This window comes from Nothobranchius furzeri, chromosome 4 (genome assembly GCF_043380555.1).
Source record: "Nothobranchius furzeri strain GRZ-AD chromosome 4, NfurGRZ-RIMD1, whole genome shotgun sequence".
Classification (NCBI taxonomy): Eukaryota; Metazoa; Chordata; class Actinopteri; order Cyprinodontiformes; family Nothobranchiidae; genus Nothobranchius; species Nothobranchius furzeri.
The window spans coordinates 88495270-88511847 of NC_091744.1; the positions used below are offsets into that span (position 1 = coordinate 88495270).

The 16578-nt window shown below is 41.0% G+C and overlaps 1 protein-coding gene across 3 annotated transcripts in view; it reads right to left on the reverse strand.

Annotated features, from left to right (window-relative positions):
- Positions 1-16578, reverse strand: part of tmtc2b (transmembrane O-mannosyltransferase targeting cadherins 2b) — a 104806-nt gene that overhangs the window by 54184 nt on the left and 34044 nt on the right. The window contains exons 1-2 of one of the 3 annotated variants that reach the window (XM_015965468.3): positions 6008-6100; positions 5526-5562 (exon numbers count right to left, since the gene is read on the reverse strand). The exons of 1 other annotated variant lie outside the window; for it this stretch is intronic. Coding sequence is in view for 1 of the 2 variants with exons in the window: in XM_015965467.3 (XP_015820953.3) it covers positions 5526-6102 (577 nt within the window). In the remaining variant the exon portion in view is untranslated. Of the gene's footprint in view, positions 1-5525; positions 6103-16578 lie in introns of those variants that run through there. One more of the 3 variants, XM_015965467.3, reaches the window with a different exon arrangement.

A 16578-nucleotide genomic window follows, 5' to 3' on the forward strand; every position in this document is an offset into this window, starting at 1 on the left:
CAGTTTATTTATAGATTTCAGGGTGTCTATCATTATTCTGGCCTGTTTATAGAGCACAACTGGCAATTACACACACACACACACACACACACACACACACACACACACACACACACACACACACACACACACACACACACTATGGCTGGATAAGAAACAACGTTTTTATTCTACAAGTCTTCTCATTCATGATGTGACTGAATATTGATCCTGTATTAAGCAGAGTGAAAGTGAAACTAGCTAAGACATTTTAGAATAACGTTTTTCATTTTCATTAGTTTCCATCAGTCGGCCTCCTTTACTGACAAAAGCTTCTCTTAGCGGGCCGTAACAAGGAGCTGGTGCTTGAATTGCAGCTGTTTTATTAGGGCTACAGCCCGAGATTTTGGTAGTGGAAACGAAAACATTGGAGTGTTAAGCAAACTTCGGCTTTGTTTTAGCACTGGGACCAGTTTGGTGAGAAAAAACCACTAAAAACAAGATCAGGATTTTTCAAAGCCTGAAAATAATCCCATTTGAGTGGAATGGTACACTAGTATTTTCCAGTACGACTGGATGCTCAGAGTTGTTTGCAGGATGCATTAACCAATATAACACCAGTACTTTACTCCGTATTTGCATGCAGAGCTTGCAGTCAAAAACCTTGATGGATGAGTTGTGGAGTAACCCTTCCCGCCTGCACCGTTCTACCAGCACACAGAAGCCATAACACAAAGGCAGATTTAGAGAGGATATAAAGCTACTGTAACTGGCTGTGCTGCAATCAGACAAGCAGGCTCATTTAATCATTTCCAGTGTTAAATGTCAGAGGGCCTGAGCTGAGTGATAAAATACTGCAGGCCCATTAACAGCACGCCAGTCAAGCAACAAGCCTGGGATGGGTTTTATCTGCTAAAAGGGAAGGACAGGGTGACACGTTGTCTTTCACACTTCTTTACAGAACATTATTAAACGGATGTTCTGTTTAGGTTTCAAAAGGAATTCATTTTAAAAGCAGTTGCTTTTTTCACATTTTACAGAATGGTGGTTTTCCTGTTCTACAACTCTCCCTAACCTTTAAGTAGTCGAATAAGAGTGGAGAATGTGTGTTGATGTATACCTTTTACCGTTTTGGGGAACGCAGTTGGTTGCAAAGTGCAGACAAATGCATGAGGATAGTGCACTCTTTTAGTTATAGAGAGTGTCATTCTTTAGAAAGAAGCCACGTTAGCATTGCTGAACTTCTGACTACTCCATCTGTGCTGGAGTCTAGCACACTTGTGGTGTGAATAAATAACACGCTACGATAATGACGGTTGTTAGCTATAGTTGCATGTTAGGAAGAAAATAGCTCGTATGGCAAACTAGCTTCCAGAAAAATATGCTGTTTTACAATCTTCTTCCATGGCAGTAGATGCATTTTCTAAAGGGCACTTCAACCCACACAGTGCCTTATTTGTCACTTTAATGCCAAACAATTCACTTTAAGTGAGCTTCATTTAGATTCAAATGTTTGTGACTTTAAAATTGTTGGGCATAATGGTATGTTTTGTCTCTGTGTACAAGACTGAGACTGTCTGGTTAGGTGCAGTATGTCATTTTATGCACCCTAAACTGGGAAAATCTAAGCCTGGAACAAGTTGTTGATGCTTTGTTGTCAGCAGATCATTAAATTGTCTTCCTAGCAGAGACAAAACCATGATGGGCTGTATTTTCCTGAGGTTTTTGTCAAACACCATGAATGTGGTGCAATGAGAAGAGTCTAACCCTAAAAATGTTTTAGGAATATTTGGGGTACAAACATGTGAGCTGTTTATCAAATTATCTTCAGGTTGATTGTAAATTTAAACTGTAAACGTTGTACTTAAGTGGCAGGCATCTGAAGTTAAAGGAGTCCTACACTGTTTATTTTAATACATCTGTTTGTGTTCTCTAGGATGAATTCGTTCTCTGAGTCATTATCTGTGGAAAAGTTCTGGATTTCCTTTGTCAGGAAGTAAAAAGTAGTTAGAAGAGTCGCGGGCACAGAACAGCAGGATTTGAAGTCATCCTCATTAATATTCATGGTATACAAACATCTTGCCTCTGATTGGTTAACAGCAAAGGAACTCTTCCACTGCTTTCATTTGCCCTTGTTTGTTGGGTTTGTATGGCGTTGAAGTGTTATCTCTACAAATGACACAAGCTGAATGTGTTCTGCCAGTTCTGTAGTTGCTAGTGCTAATGGTTAGCTTGCACCGTCTGGGAAGTACTCTGATCTTCCCTGGCAGCAAAGCAAACCCCATTCTCTGCAGTCTCAAGCCCATGAAGACAGATTTTACATGCCATGCCAGAAAAAGGATATATTGTGTTAGTCAGGCTGAAGTCGGGACTTTAAATGCATGTAAACACGGCTAAAGTGGAACCGAACTGGCTCACTCCTAATCGTGCCAAGGCACGCAGATGATGTGATTGTAAAACCGAACGTTTCTGCATATAAATAGCATCTCAGCTTAGCCAAGCCATTGCAGACCTGGTTTTCCTTTAAATTTTGAAACAAATTTAGATGTAACCCAATTCTACTAATAGAGTAAACAACGGCTGCAAATCCAAAAAGAAATGCACAGATTTAGCTTTGGTGCAGAACTGAAACCAGGTTCCAATTACTTTTTACCCTGAAGACAAGACCAGCGGGGTTTGTTAGCTTTCAATCAAAGAGCTGCAACATTGTCAGCTCTTAGGCGACACTTCCTTCTGCCCTCTTGAACCCGTTGGCTTATAAGTCCCGCCAAGCCTGACAAGCAATAGGAGGCTTGTCTTCTGTTGGTAAGAGATGGGCCACAGGCAGGAGGACAGGAGTCAGATAAAGCTTAAATCATGAGAGGACAGCATGGAGAGGATGTCAGCAGACCCTTTCACTTTTCATTACCACACTACACTGAGCACTAAAAGGAATGTGATGGATTTGTGATCAACATGAACCAGCTCTCTTGTTTTTCTTCCATTTCTGCTTCTCTCTGGTTTCCTCCATCCTCCATCCCAACCTTTTCGTAGTAAGATTTCTTGAAGCATTGTTTTGTTCACGCTGGCTGCTTCACAGCCCTTTTGTCTCATTTGAGCAAGCATCTTGTTGGATTTATTATGATGGGAAGAGCGAGCTCGGCACATTGAATTGACAGGAAAATGGTAAATGTTTCTGGCGGGTGCTGTTGGGGAAAAACCGTTTATAGAACAACTAGGTGCTTTGATGAAAAAGAAGTTATGAAACGGCCATCAATTTCTGTTATTTCAGCCATTTGTTCAGATATACACTCTCGCTCCCTTTTCTTCTTTTTCCCTGCAAGGTCGAAGGAAACACCCACAAAAAGAAAAATGTACAACCCTGATCCCAGCGTAAAAATACAAATGCATGCAAGAGTGAATTCTCACCAACTAAAAGAAAATGGCTCATTTAGCAGGAATTTTGCTAAAACAAGGGTTATTGTTGCTTCATTTCTTTCATTTTCCTCTTTTTTCTGCTATAGATTGATTCACTGTTTCTGCTGGAATCACTTAACAGACAGACTAGCATTAAAATGTGTTAAACAAAACAAAATATAATGTACTCAGAATGTAAATAACATGTTTAACCCTCCCACTGTCTTCATGGGTGACCCCGAGAGGAAAGCTGACCATTGAGCAGGATTGATGGTTCATCCCTTGAGGTCCATGCGGCAGGGGTGAGGTGGTGCTTACTCCTCACCCCTGCCGCATGGACCCAAGGGATAAACCATCAACCCTGCTCATTGGTCAGCTTTCCTAGCGGGGTCACACCCATTAGGACAGTGAGAGGATTATAAAGATATGTTTAAGTGTCTGTTATATTTATCTTCACAAAAAAGTGTAAAAGTGAGATTTCTGTTTGGTGTATACCTACGTTATGTCTCCCTTTGTTCATGTATTACAGCCTTTACGCATTTTTCTTTTCAGCTGAGATTTTACTGCCTTGCATGTTTTGCTCTTTTGCAAAGTTTTAATAGTTTTAAAGGGATTTTACGGAGTTTTGAATTTTTATACTCGTGATTGCCCCCTCAGGCCAAAAGCGTAACGGCAGCTTCAATAGTAGGCTCGTGCACGAGGCGCGCATGCTGTACGTGCACACTCCTTAACGAAAATAACAGCTGAGACAGTCATGTGTGTGTGTGTGTGTGTGTGTGTGTGTGTCCCGGAGGACGGAGGACAGGAGAACACGCAGATAATTAATTAAATAATTTGGTTCCGTAGCTTTCTCTTCAGCACAGCCGACAAAGGTTTATGATGGGTCAGTCCTCCTGCATGCTCAGATCATTCCCTTCCCTTGCTTGAAAAATTGTTCCAAAATGAAAGTTGAACCCACATCTTTTTTATCTGTGAATTCAATGCCGTTCAGCGAGTCTCAAATAAAAATTTGGGCATCTTACTGTAAAAAAATATACCATTGATGTAAAAAAGAAATTCTAAATAAACTATGTTCACACCCAGAATCGAACCCAGGACTTCTGCACATGAGTCCAACATCTTACTAGGTGAGCTAAAGCACCAGTGATGTCCTTTGTATCTATAACATTTATATCCTTGATGACAGCTGAAACAACGTCAAACCAAAGAACGGTTCGGAGTGAAAATGGCTGTTTTGTTGCTAATTAGCAGGAAATATCTAGAAGAAAGTTCTACAGAAAGTAGCTAAGGGTCCTCAGAAATGTAGCTAGCTTTGTCACTAGGCGTTAGGAACAGCGACAAAGTGGCACTGCCTCTCTCTCTGCTGCTAAAGCTACGGATAGCAAATGCTACGGGCGATGCCTGAGCGTGAACGCGCATGAAGCAGCCTGCTCGACCCGAGCATCTCTCTTTTTCTGTGATTTTACAGAAAAACAGGCAATCACAGTAAAAATGCCAGGGCTCATTCTACAGGACCAGGGCATTGCAGGAGAATGTATGAAGAAGACGTTTATTATTTCTATACATGCTTTGGCTGTCACACTTCCATAATGTCCCTTTAAGTTGTGTATGACCGCGACGGCCATACCAAACCTTTCTCCACTAAATCGGCTGAGAAAATTGAGGATCAACATCCAATCTTATAAGCCACCACATTTTGGTCTTTAGCTGTTTTACGGACGATTGTTCTGCTTGCTTCTACAGTTTCTTTGTATTCTCTTATATAAATTCCTTTCACCGCTGACTTTTCCCTCCGTGCCACAGGTTCAATCACAAAAACCTCAGAAAGAATTTAAAATTTAGGAAAATAATTCAGTATTTCCTCCCCAGAAGACCGTGGCTCATTTTATAATCCCGACTATTGTGAAACTGTAATAAAAAGGAGAAATATGATCCTGTTTTCTTGCCACATAAATGACAGTCAAAATGAAATTCTACCCAGATAAGCCATCAAAAGACGTCTTTTAAATGCATGCTGTTAAAGTAAAACTCTTTGTTTTACTTTCTTTATGTTCCAACCAATGTAAAAAACATCACTCAGACTTGTTTTCAACAAGCAAACCAATCATGTGTGCACTGATGGCATTAAACATCTATTTTTGAGGGTTTACCTTATAGATGAGCCTAACGACCTGTCGCAGTTTCAACCTGTGGAAAACACAGATGTCATACAGCGCAGACACGGCCAGAACAGTCACTCCCAGCTCCTTCCACAGCATGCTACACGCAGCGCAGCCCAAACTACTCATGAACCACGCAGCAAGCCGCAGGGGCCCGGCATGCCCGCGCAGCCTGCAGTGATGAATGTAACAGAGCAAGGACAGCAAGAAGAACAGTGCGGCGCCTTCATCGGCCCGTCCGACAATGCCTGCCACTGCTTCGGTGTGGATAGGGTGAGAAGCAAATATCAGGCCTGCTAGGAGGCTCCAAAGTCCTGCCCCAAGCAACAGGCGAGACAGAGAGGTAAACAGGATGGTCACAGCGCCGTGGAGGGTCACGTTAACCAGGTGGTAACCCCAAGGCTCCAGCCCACCCACAGCATGATTAAGGCGGAAGGAGAGGGTGCAGAGGGGTCGGTAAGACTTATGGCTACCGCTGTGTGTGAGCAAGGTGCCCCAGAAGTCGTCGTAAAATATGTTTGTCCAGGGGGTCTCTGGAAGCAGGTCCTGATTGGTCTTGATTGCACGACTGTAAGAAAAAACAACAACAAAAAAAAGCTGATTAGAAATATTACAACTCCGGCTATATGTCTGACTTCCATACCAGTGTGTAGTTATTTATCAAACACACTGTTCATAACACATGTTAAAGATCATTTGGCATTAACAGGCTAAAAATAAACTGGCAAGCTTCAGGTTCTGAGCAGCTTAATCATCAAAGGTCAGAACTCTAACAGCTGTGAGCTTTAGAATTACAAGAGAGCGCCAACCAATGTCCCAAATGCATGCACACAAGGATGCCTGCTGGTAAACTATTATTTAGAAAATGGCTCTCTCGTGAGCAGCTCATTTGGTCTGCAGCCCAGGAGAGGTACCAGAAGAGCCGAAGACATGTCCTTGTGTCGGGGTAAATAAAAAAACACCAAGTGGAAAATCTTTGCATGCATTGGCAGAAAGGAAACAATCGGACTTCGATTTAGTCAAAGATGAACATGCCTGACCTAACCTAATGTTCCTTCATCAGCCACAAGCTGAGTGTGTCAGTAGGCGGTGGGACATGCAGCAGGGGTCAAAGAAGGAGGGAAGGGAGGCCTGTCTTCCCTCTCCAGGAGGCCATACAGGGATGCTGAAGGCTTGTCTTATCTTTTCATTTCCACCACGAGGGCTTTGACAGACAAACACACTTTCATTCCCTCCCTTTGTGACGTCGGTGCGTACAATTTTCTTAATGAGCCTCCCAAGAGAGCAAGTGGTGGCAAAATCAGAGCAGAGGTGTTGTAATTACACGTGTGATAAATGATACATGACAAGTGATAACGAACCATGCACACCAATTTGTAATCTGTCTTTATGGTAGTCATAATTTACACGCATAATTAGCTCAAGGAGAGACGGGTGGAGAAAAGGTGAGAGTGGTGGTGGGAGGTGTTTCTTTGTGTTTTAGATTTGGGAATGAAAATAACTTGGATGTGAGAAAAGTACACCAAATGACAGAGTCCATGAAAAAATGCTAAGATGAAAACCATTTCTGAAAAGATGATGTTTCAGGGCTCCTTAGACACGGTTTTCTTGTGGACGACGGTCTAAAATAAGCTCCAATTCTGTGAGAACAACCTCATCTATTCAAGCCATAAAGCTTTTGGGGGTTTGGTGAGGCACAACCACGTTAGTATTCCTTATAGCAGCTTCTGTACATCTAAGGAAAACTGCCACCAGGCCCCTGGCATTTGGAAAAGGAAGGACAATAATCAGCATTAAAACGTGAGTTTGACCTCACAAGTCACTAACCCTAACCCTAACCCTTACCTTCTCTCATCAGAAGGATGAAACTTAACAAGCAGAGTAAAGCGAGTAGCTCCACTCAGCTCTATGACTCACATCTGCCCGTTTATTTCCTTTAGCCCATTTGTCAAGTGAGATCTTTACTCTGACCCAGGATGCTCACATAAGAGGTATTATGGTTCAGCAACCTCTCAAAGTCATTTTGGAGACAAGTGCTCTATTTTTCCATTGCACAGTGTGGTGAAGTCAATGAGGCTAGATCCACTGTATACTGGTCCAAAACCACACCAGGTCCTCTTGGCAGCAAAACTCAAAGCAAAGACACTCAGAGGCCCACTGCACTAACAATCTTGGCTTTATGAGCTGTCATACACACTTTTCACCTCTTAGATTGTCGTTTTGCTCATATGTTGCAGATGAAAGTCAGCACCTGACAAACTGCGGTTAACAAGTCAGTAATTGGGGAATGGGGAATGCAAGTTTTGAAGTGAATGAATGATACAGCTTCACTAAAGTATTGTTTCATCTAAAGCAAATCATTAATCCACTGCGGGTGTTCATTATCATCACCATCCCCTACTTCTCTACTAGAGGAGAGGCCAGCTGGAAAGGAAGATTGAGTTTCTGCTGCTGGCCGGGCTCAATTTCTAAGCAGAGTTGGCAGCAAGGAGGAACTCTGTGCACTGAGCCTTTTCCATCCGGGAGCGCATTCCTCCCCCAACCACCACCCTGAACACCAACTCCCAGAAGAGTGACAGTATCGTGTGGTCTCAAACAAGCGAAGCCCCTGAAAAAACTGTTTTAATCTACCATCTTGGTAATCTACCTCAGACTGCAGCCGACAGCCTCTCCACAACAGGTCTGAATTTCATTCATAACAAGTCACCCATTGTGTACGTGTCTCACTGAGCACTGAAACTTTGACAGAAACCTTTAAGTTTCTTTAAATTAGTCAGCAAAACTTATTTTGATCAGACATTGAGTTATTAATCAAGACAACTGAATTGTTGCATCACACTACAGATCAACTGGACACAACTGATTGTACTAAATATTTCAATGATTTGGTGTTTAGCGTAAACATTTGTTACATAAACCCGTTTGACTTTAACTCTATGGCTGAAGCGTCCAGTAAAAGATGTGTCTAAGAGAACTAAACTGTAAAGGTTTTAAAGCCATTGGTGGACCCTAACCCTAACCCTAACTTAACAATGCCCAGCCGTTATTTTTTACTCAAGTCATTCTAATTTTTGTTCCAATTCTCTTAAATTTACCCCTAAACCAAATGAAGGAATATCTTCAAACATGAACTCTAACACCCCGATCTCACAACAAACAATATTTAAACACATTATAAACAGCATGGGTACACATACTGACCCTGTGGAACACCACGTGTTATTCTTCTAAGCTACATTGTGGATTTTTACATTTTGAAACCTATTAGCTAAATAACTTAACATGTGATTTGCAACATCTGTTATTCCACATTGTTTACACAGTAATTAATGATTATTTACGTAAATAATTTCACATCCATTATAGCACAATGGTTTTGCCTTATGCAGATTGGATAATAAATAATTAGTTTTTAACCTTTAACCGAACTTTCATTTATTTTTATGAAAATAAATGGTAATATGAGCATCACGTCATCAGAACTAGTACTTAATTAAATTTAAATATCATTATGAGGCTGTGAAGCAGCGCTGCGAGGCCAGCCCCCGGTTTTATTGCCCTTTAAAACAGATGAAAACATAAAAAAAATAGGGAAACTTTCTTCAAAGACAAATGCTGCTGGGAGATGGAATATACAACAGATGAAAACTGATAAGAATTTATAGTCAAATTAAACAAAGAATGGATGGACCCGCTCCCATTCTGAAAACTGAAACCCATGAAGAGAAAGTCAAATGAAGATTTTCACTCGCGACAGTGTGCAAAAGAAAAAGAAATCGGGTCTGGTGGGAGTCTGAGGGAAGTCATCAAAGGTCTGCCAACTATATGTCATCACCTAGATTCAGTTTCTCAAAGCAGCTCAGTGGTATTTTTAGACTGCATGCACACACACCAGGGTAGCTTCTCGTGACCATTCTAGCACGTCATTAGAGAAACACCTTAACGGGCCTGATAGTAAATAATAGAGTAAAAATAATCCCATCAGGCCAATCACTGGGATTCAGAGCGATGAGATTAATGTTTTTATGCCAATTGTCAGTTTATTTGTTTTTAATTAGCAGTGATTATTGAGCCTAGCTTCAGAAATGTCAACTAGTTTATAGCTAATTTCATTCATAAATAACTTATGCAAATAGTGGCAAAGACAGAATGCACGATGAGAAAAATCATTATTTATCAAAAAGTGAGAAAATATTTAAATGAGTTCAAAGTGATAAATAATGTTAGTGCAAAGAAATCTTTATAAGAATGTGGAAAATGCACATCATGCACAGTAGAACACAATATAATGAAAAAATGTAAACTCTGAATCTAAACAGTTATTTTTCTGAGACGCCCAAAAATAAAACATATCTTTTTTAAAAACAGAGAAATCTTCAGGATTATTGCAATTTATGCAGGTAGAACAACTCTGGCTAATGTTCAGTAATGCTTCCTGCATTTTTAGGCCCAGAAGCAAAGAATAACTCACCTAAAAATACCACAGCATGGTTTGCTATGTTTTAGATGAAAGAAGACGATGAGGACAAACCAAGTTCACAGCTAGGGGTTGTTCCTGTTGTCAACACGCCACCGAGACCGCCATAAAAGTCTTTCTTCCATTCAACAATACTCAAAGGATATGATAGAAAATGTTTTTATTAATCAAATCAAATAAATATTATTTCATCCAGTTTAAGTAATGAAACAGAACGTTTGTGAATGATAGGACTCGGTTACACAGTGTTTTGCCGCATTTTTGTTTCCCTTTGAATTTTTAATTGGAAAAAACTAAAATAGAGCAGCTGCTTGGTAATTTCTTGCTGAGGCCACCTGCTGATTCCTTCCTTCAGAAAAGAGAATTGAACATACTTCCTCCTAAAATAACATCTGGCAAATCACTTACATTTAGTGTACATATTTTAGTTAAAACCTTAACAGTTTTCTTTTTGTAACACTTGTTTTCACTTAACCCGTGAATAAGCTGCACCACTGTCACAATCGTCCCATTTTATGGTGAGCAAATACTGGGATGCTCATTCTGGAGCCGGTCAGCCTGTCCTGTGAGGCAAAGCTGGGTGAATAGCTGCAGCCTGGCATCCCAGATCAGCCCTTTGTGCCGTACAAGATGGGCACAGGAGTTTGTGACTTGAATGCTGATCACTAGAGCTAACCTGCCATCTGGTCTGCAAACTAACCAGTGGGTGACATTTCCATCCAGCTAATCTAACTGGAAGTGCAGGGATTCTGGCCGCACGGCAATGGTGAAACATTCCCAGAGGTGTCTCAGAGATCTCCTCCATCTTCTGATACCAAGCAGGGCGTGTAGAGGTTTGTATAAATCTAATGGACAACTACAATGTGTTAGGATAAAATATAGAAGTAGTTCACTGAAGGTTTGCCGTGTCTCCCAATAAAGACAAAAGCCTTTTTAATCACCAAATGAAGCCTGAGTGCTCAGACAGATAACTGGTATGTTGGAAGATGGTGTGATTTGTGTCAGAGCAGATCAGAGAGATAAACGCTCGGCTGCATCCAGTAAATCTGTCACCGAAGACGATGGGTGCTGGTGGAGGCCTCGCTGTAAGTACCAATCCGTTTGTGTCGGAAAATAATGAATTAATTTGTGCCTCACTCTGAAGCTACGTTGGATGACGAACTAACTGAGAGCGTAGGATAAAAGTAACTAAAATGACTATGTAAGTGTCTGCAGATAAAAACTGATGGATGTGACAAGAAGTGTTTCTTAGCATTGGTAAATTAATGTTAATTGAATGAAGCAATAATGTTATTTTTATGCTAATAGAAAATATATGACTCCCCAAAATGTATCCCCCATCAAAAACTTTATTGCCTGACCTCTACTAGAAGTGGCTCTACGTTCCAAGTGAGGATTTCAAGTCTGTTCACCAACAACATAATTATTGTTCATTATTGTCAGTTGTTTTTTGCTCATCCTGAAGTTTGTTATGAATCATCACTGCTCAGCTGCTTGAAATTTGTTGAATTAAGTGATGTTAGCAACCAGTGTTGTGCAAGTTCATCCTTCCCAAGAACTGGTTATATAGATACATATAAAGGTTAGTTTCTTCTTCTTCTTCTGAATAATTAAAAAAACCTAATAATGTCTAACAGATCTTACTTGACTTCATATTTTAAAGGGATGCTAGGCAGTTTTGGCTTGCTTTTAGCACCCCCTAGTCTTCCATTAGTGAAACCAAAAGGGAAACTTATCTCCTCGTGTGCGTTCATCTTTTAACACCTTAATCTAACGGCTGAAATGTCTCCTCAGCCTTCAGGGCAATGGAGGTATGAGTGGCATTTCACTAACACTGTAAAGGCTAATTTTTGCACATGCAGGCTCAAGAAAATGATTTAAAATGTGAAAATTTGCACAGTATCTCTTTAGTAAAATTCCCATTGAGACTGAGATGGATATGTGTTGATTGTCACCAAAGATCTATACTTTTACCCGATAGGGAGCTGAATGTTCCATCCCAACAAGAATGATGGAGGTCTTTGTTCTCGAACTGGTTCTAGCTCCTTGCCTCCTTCCAGCCTGACCTACAGTGTGCCTGATGCTGAGGTGGTCATGCAGGCCCTGCTCGAAGGGGGCCACTTCACAGCCTTCCTTTTCACAACAGGAGGCTTTTGTCACGCGGTGACCTCTCTGGCCACACGGTAATAAATTTGTTTGATTTGTTCTTCCTCTTGTGTTCAGAGTGCTTTGCTTCACATGGAGAGAGGAGATGAAGCCTGAGGAGGTTACTCTATCTGGGGTTGTGTTTGTGTTTCATTCAAGACCCATCCAGCCTACCCTACCACTGGGCCATCTAGGCATTCCAGTTTACGCTCAGAGGATGTTGACTCGTGAAGGGGTTCAATAAGACCTCTTCCAGAGAGATTAACCCAAAGAGTGGGATGGAAACCCCTCTGCAAGCCAGGGATAAGTGCAGAGAGGGAACACACGAGCAAATGACTCATTGATCCAGCTATGCATTTTGCCATCGTTCCACCCAAAGCTTTTTGCATGGAACAGGTTTACGAGGCACAGCAGCCATGAACATAAGCCTGAGTCATGGGACAGCACTGAAAAGGGCCTTTGCTGACGGATGTTTATTGCCGAGTGGGTTTAAGAGCAGGAAAGGCCTTTGAGAATGTCAGTAGTGCAAAAAGGAGAGGACATATTTAGTGGCCCCAACATCTTAAGCTTAGGTATTTGAAACATCTGAGTCTTAACTCATTCTCCCTGCAGCTACAACATGACCTTTTCAAAATCAAGACGATGCCTTTTTGTAGACTAAAATAACCTTTTTAACATCAGCATGCTTAGTCATTAAACACATTTTAAAAAAGTCACACTTAAAGGTTTTATACATTGTAAAGAAGCATGACTAAAGCATGACAACTAACTTTATTTTACTCAACTGTAACTGTTTATTGGGTCAACTGAACTTTTTTGTTAACACAAATTAAAGTTAAGGAAAAACTTACAACCATGAATATTTTATCCAATGTCAAAATCTTGATTTAAGGAGATTATTCACTGAGGGGTAAAACCCTGTCCAGAATTCATGTTTTAAGAAGACTGCAGCCACCGACTTATGTCAGCAGTGCACCGTTTAGTGGCAGTTACCATTAAAATGCTTAACCCTGCAGGCTCAAAACAAGTTTATCAAATCAAATCAACTTTATTTATATAACACTTTTCATACCAAAAATGCAACTGAAAGTGCTTTACAGATTAAAATGGCCCCATAGATCCCACATTCCCATCCCAGCCCCCCTCCCCAAGTATAAAACAATTAAAAATTACAGTTCCCCTCCCGCACCCAACTTCCAAAGTGGACATACAATCACCCGCACACTCGTCCATGCACACACACACACACACTCGTGAACACCAGAGGAAACAATAGGCTGAGTTCAGATGGGTCAGGTAATGAACGACACATCATCAGCGGAGCCATCTGCCCTGGCAGCAACAGATCCACGGCAGCAGCCAAGACACTGGCCCATGACGCCCAGTGGCGTAGGGCAGAAACCCCCACCAGTGCCCGGGCACTACCCGGGGAGCGCCTCGGCCGCCGCCGCCCCTGACCACCGGCCCCAAGGCAGAGGGCTCCGCAGAGGAAACACTGGAGGATTTAAGATATATAACATATAAAATAATAAAAGCTAATAATGATAAAAAGTAACTGATAAAAAGTGATTATAAAGATAGTAAAAGAAAACATAATCATGTAAAAACACTAAGATGTAGATAAAATGATAAAAATAATAAAAGAGATAAATATGTATTCATAGATAAATAGTGATCAGTTAAAAGCTAAGCTAAAAAGGTGGGTCTTGAGCCTATTCTTAAAAGCCTGGATATTTCCTTCGGACCTGAGGTCCTCCGGCAGCCCGTTCCAAAGGCGAGGGCCGTAAAAGGACTAACAACTAAGTCTTCAGGGGTACTTCTGAGTTAAAAAATGCTCATGAAATACACATGTGGAGTAACCAGGCAGGTAGGCTTTAACTGTTGCAAATCTGCAATGCCTGCCTCCAGAGGGTTAATATCAGGCCTGTTTAGGCTATAGGACAAAGACATGTTTGTGCCAGCACACCACGCTGCTGTAAGAGCAGAGAAGAGCTACAATGGAAGCCATCCAAGCAGAAGAGTGTTTGTTAAACTGCATCCATGATGTAAAAATAACTAAAGAAAAACCATTCCAGGTGCCAAAAGACGTTTTGGGGTCGCCGTTAAAAATAACAGGTGTTAATTTGCATGTGTATCATATACCTTCAGTGTGTTTTGCCCTCATTCTGCTATCTTGTTTGGCACTTAGAAAGGGGGACTCTGTGTGTGTGTGTGTGTGTGTGTGTGTGTGTGTGTGTGTGCGTGTGCGTGTGCGTGTGTGTGTGTGTGTGTGTGTGTGTGTGTGTGTGTGCATCCTTCAAAAGAATACAGAATGAGAGCCTCCTTGCAAATAAGAATGTCACAAGATATCTTTACAAGTTATAATTTATGTTGATTAAATCGTATTAATGGCAGTAAAGTACATTAAAGAATGTAAACTTCAAGCTTTGATTTGTCGGATGCAATAACCATCCAGGGATCTTTGCTCAAACACCCATGCCCTAACTCTCCTGCTTTGACTCATTTACTTTTAGGCTCTAACTGCAGTCACAGGCAGGCTCCTCACAAAGGCCGAGCCCATTTTGACCAGGATCTGAGCGTGTGGGGACTGTCGGATAGAGCGACAGGGCCGTGTTGTCTCTTCAGACCTCACAACCAACCTCTAATGACAGACAGCCCTCAGAAAGATGATGTTGCTGCCTTATTAACTTTTGCTCACTCTCTTCCAAAAAGGTCAGTCAGAGCTGGTGAGATGAGAGCAATCAGTTCAAGAGACCAAAGTAATCTGGTATTTATTTTAACTACTGTGGACTATAGGACTGGTGGGAGTGGGAAACACCGCTAAAGCAGACAGAAGACCAAGTTAGTTGTATGCATCCATCTTGGAAAGCTGGCTTAAGTGAGTAACAACAAGCACAAGGAAAAAAAACTACATCAAAACTCAACAAATAATTAAAAAAAACCATTGCGTGAGAGTCCAGTACCTTATAAATCTATAAACATGTCCAAGTGGAAAACAAACAGCCTCTTACGTGTTTTTAAATGCTTTGTCTTCCACATGGAGTCAATTTGCATTTTTGCAAAGGAGCTCATTTGAGCATTTAAACGTTTTACAGCCACCAAATCACACAAACCGCAACACTCCCGTAACCAGAGGCTGTGCTTTTTACAGACGCTCTACTTCCTCATTTAGTTTCTATTTTCCTTTTAGAAAGTGAAGAAGCTCAGATTCATAAATCAACACAAGCCAACACACTGAGCTGACACAAATAGGGTTCATGCTCACACATCACCTTTTTTATTTGCTCCACACACATTGTCTTCCCATTATTAAGAAAAAATACAAAAGCAAGCACCCTTGATATTCAATCACAACCTATCTAATTGCACTTGCTTCAAATTCAGATGTATAATTTAGGTGTTCATGTCTTGAAATAGAAAAATACCTCTAATTTACCAAAACTGCTTCCTCCAGCATCTTCCCCGTGTCTCTTCTGTATTGGGTTGTCACTTTTGTCACGGCACCACAAAAGACTTTCCCCACAGCGAATCTGTTCCTCTCAGCCAATAACATTCAGAGGCAATTTTCTTCCTTTCTCATTGTCGGCCTAAGTTGAAACCAAACTAAAATACAGCGTTGCTCTGCAACAGTCAGCACAATTGGATTTTCTAAAATAGCCGTTATTCCAAACAGTCTTAATGAAAGCACACCTGCAGTTCAACGTTCTTAATTATACATAACTGAGGTACCAGTTTATCTTGATGAGAATGCATCATTAGACTAAATTACTCTGGAATTAACTGAACACAATCAATTGGATAAAAGAAGAAGAAATCAATGTGCATCTGAAAGTAGGCATCAAACAGAAGTCATCTGCTCTGTCCTCTGGGAAGGGATGGTTGTTTAACAGACAGCTGTTTGGTTTCTTCTTCCGCCCGGTACATGTAATTTTTTATGCTTGATTTTAAACAACTAAACAAAATGGGGACTTGTTTCTTATTTGTTAGATGCTGCAGCCAAATTTGCATTTAAAAGTTTAACCTTGTCCTGAATTTTGTTGTTTTTAAGTTCAGTCGGACTCCGACTGTCGGAGAAACAAACGTTACTGCGATCTGTGTTGTTACTGCCCTTTGATCTGCATTCAGTAAAGTGTTATAAAAGAAGGCACGGCAATTTTTAACCTTTTTTAAATGGGTAAACATTATGTTTAGATAGTACTGCAATAAAAAAGGGCTGCAACAATATCGCACACCGCAATATTAAGCCACCCTGAATCACCGCAGGGGGAATTCCTCAACCGCGACAGCCCTACACTCAGGTCTAACAACTATGGTTTTAAATATTAAAGAACTTTAAAAACCATTTGGTCCAAACCTAAAAGGTGCTCTGATCCAAGGCGATACAGGAACTGAAATCTGTATCAAAGCCATATAACGGTAGCC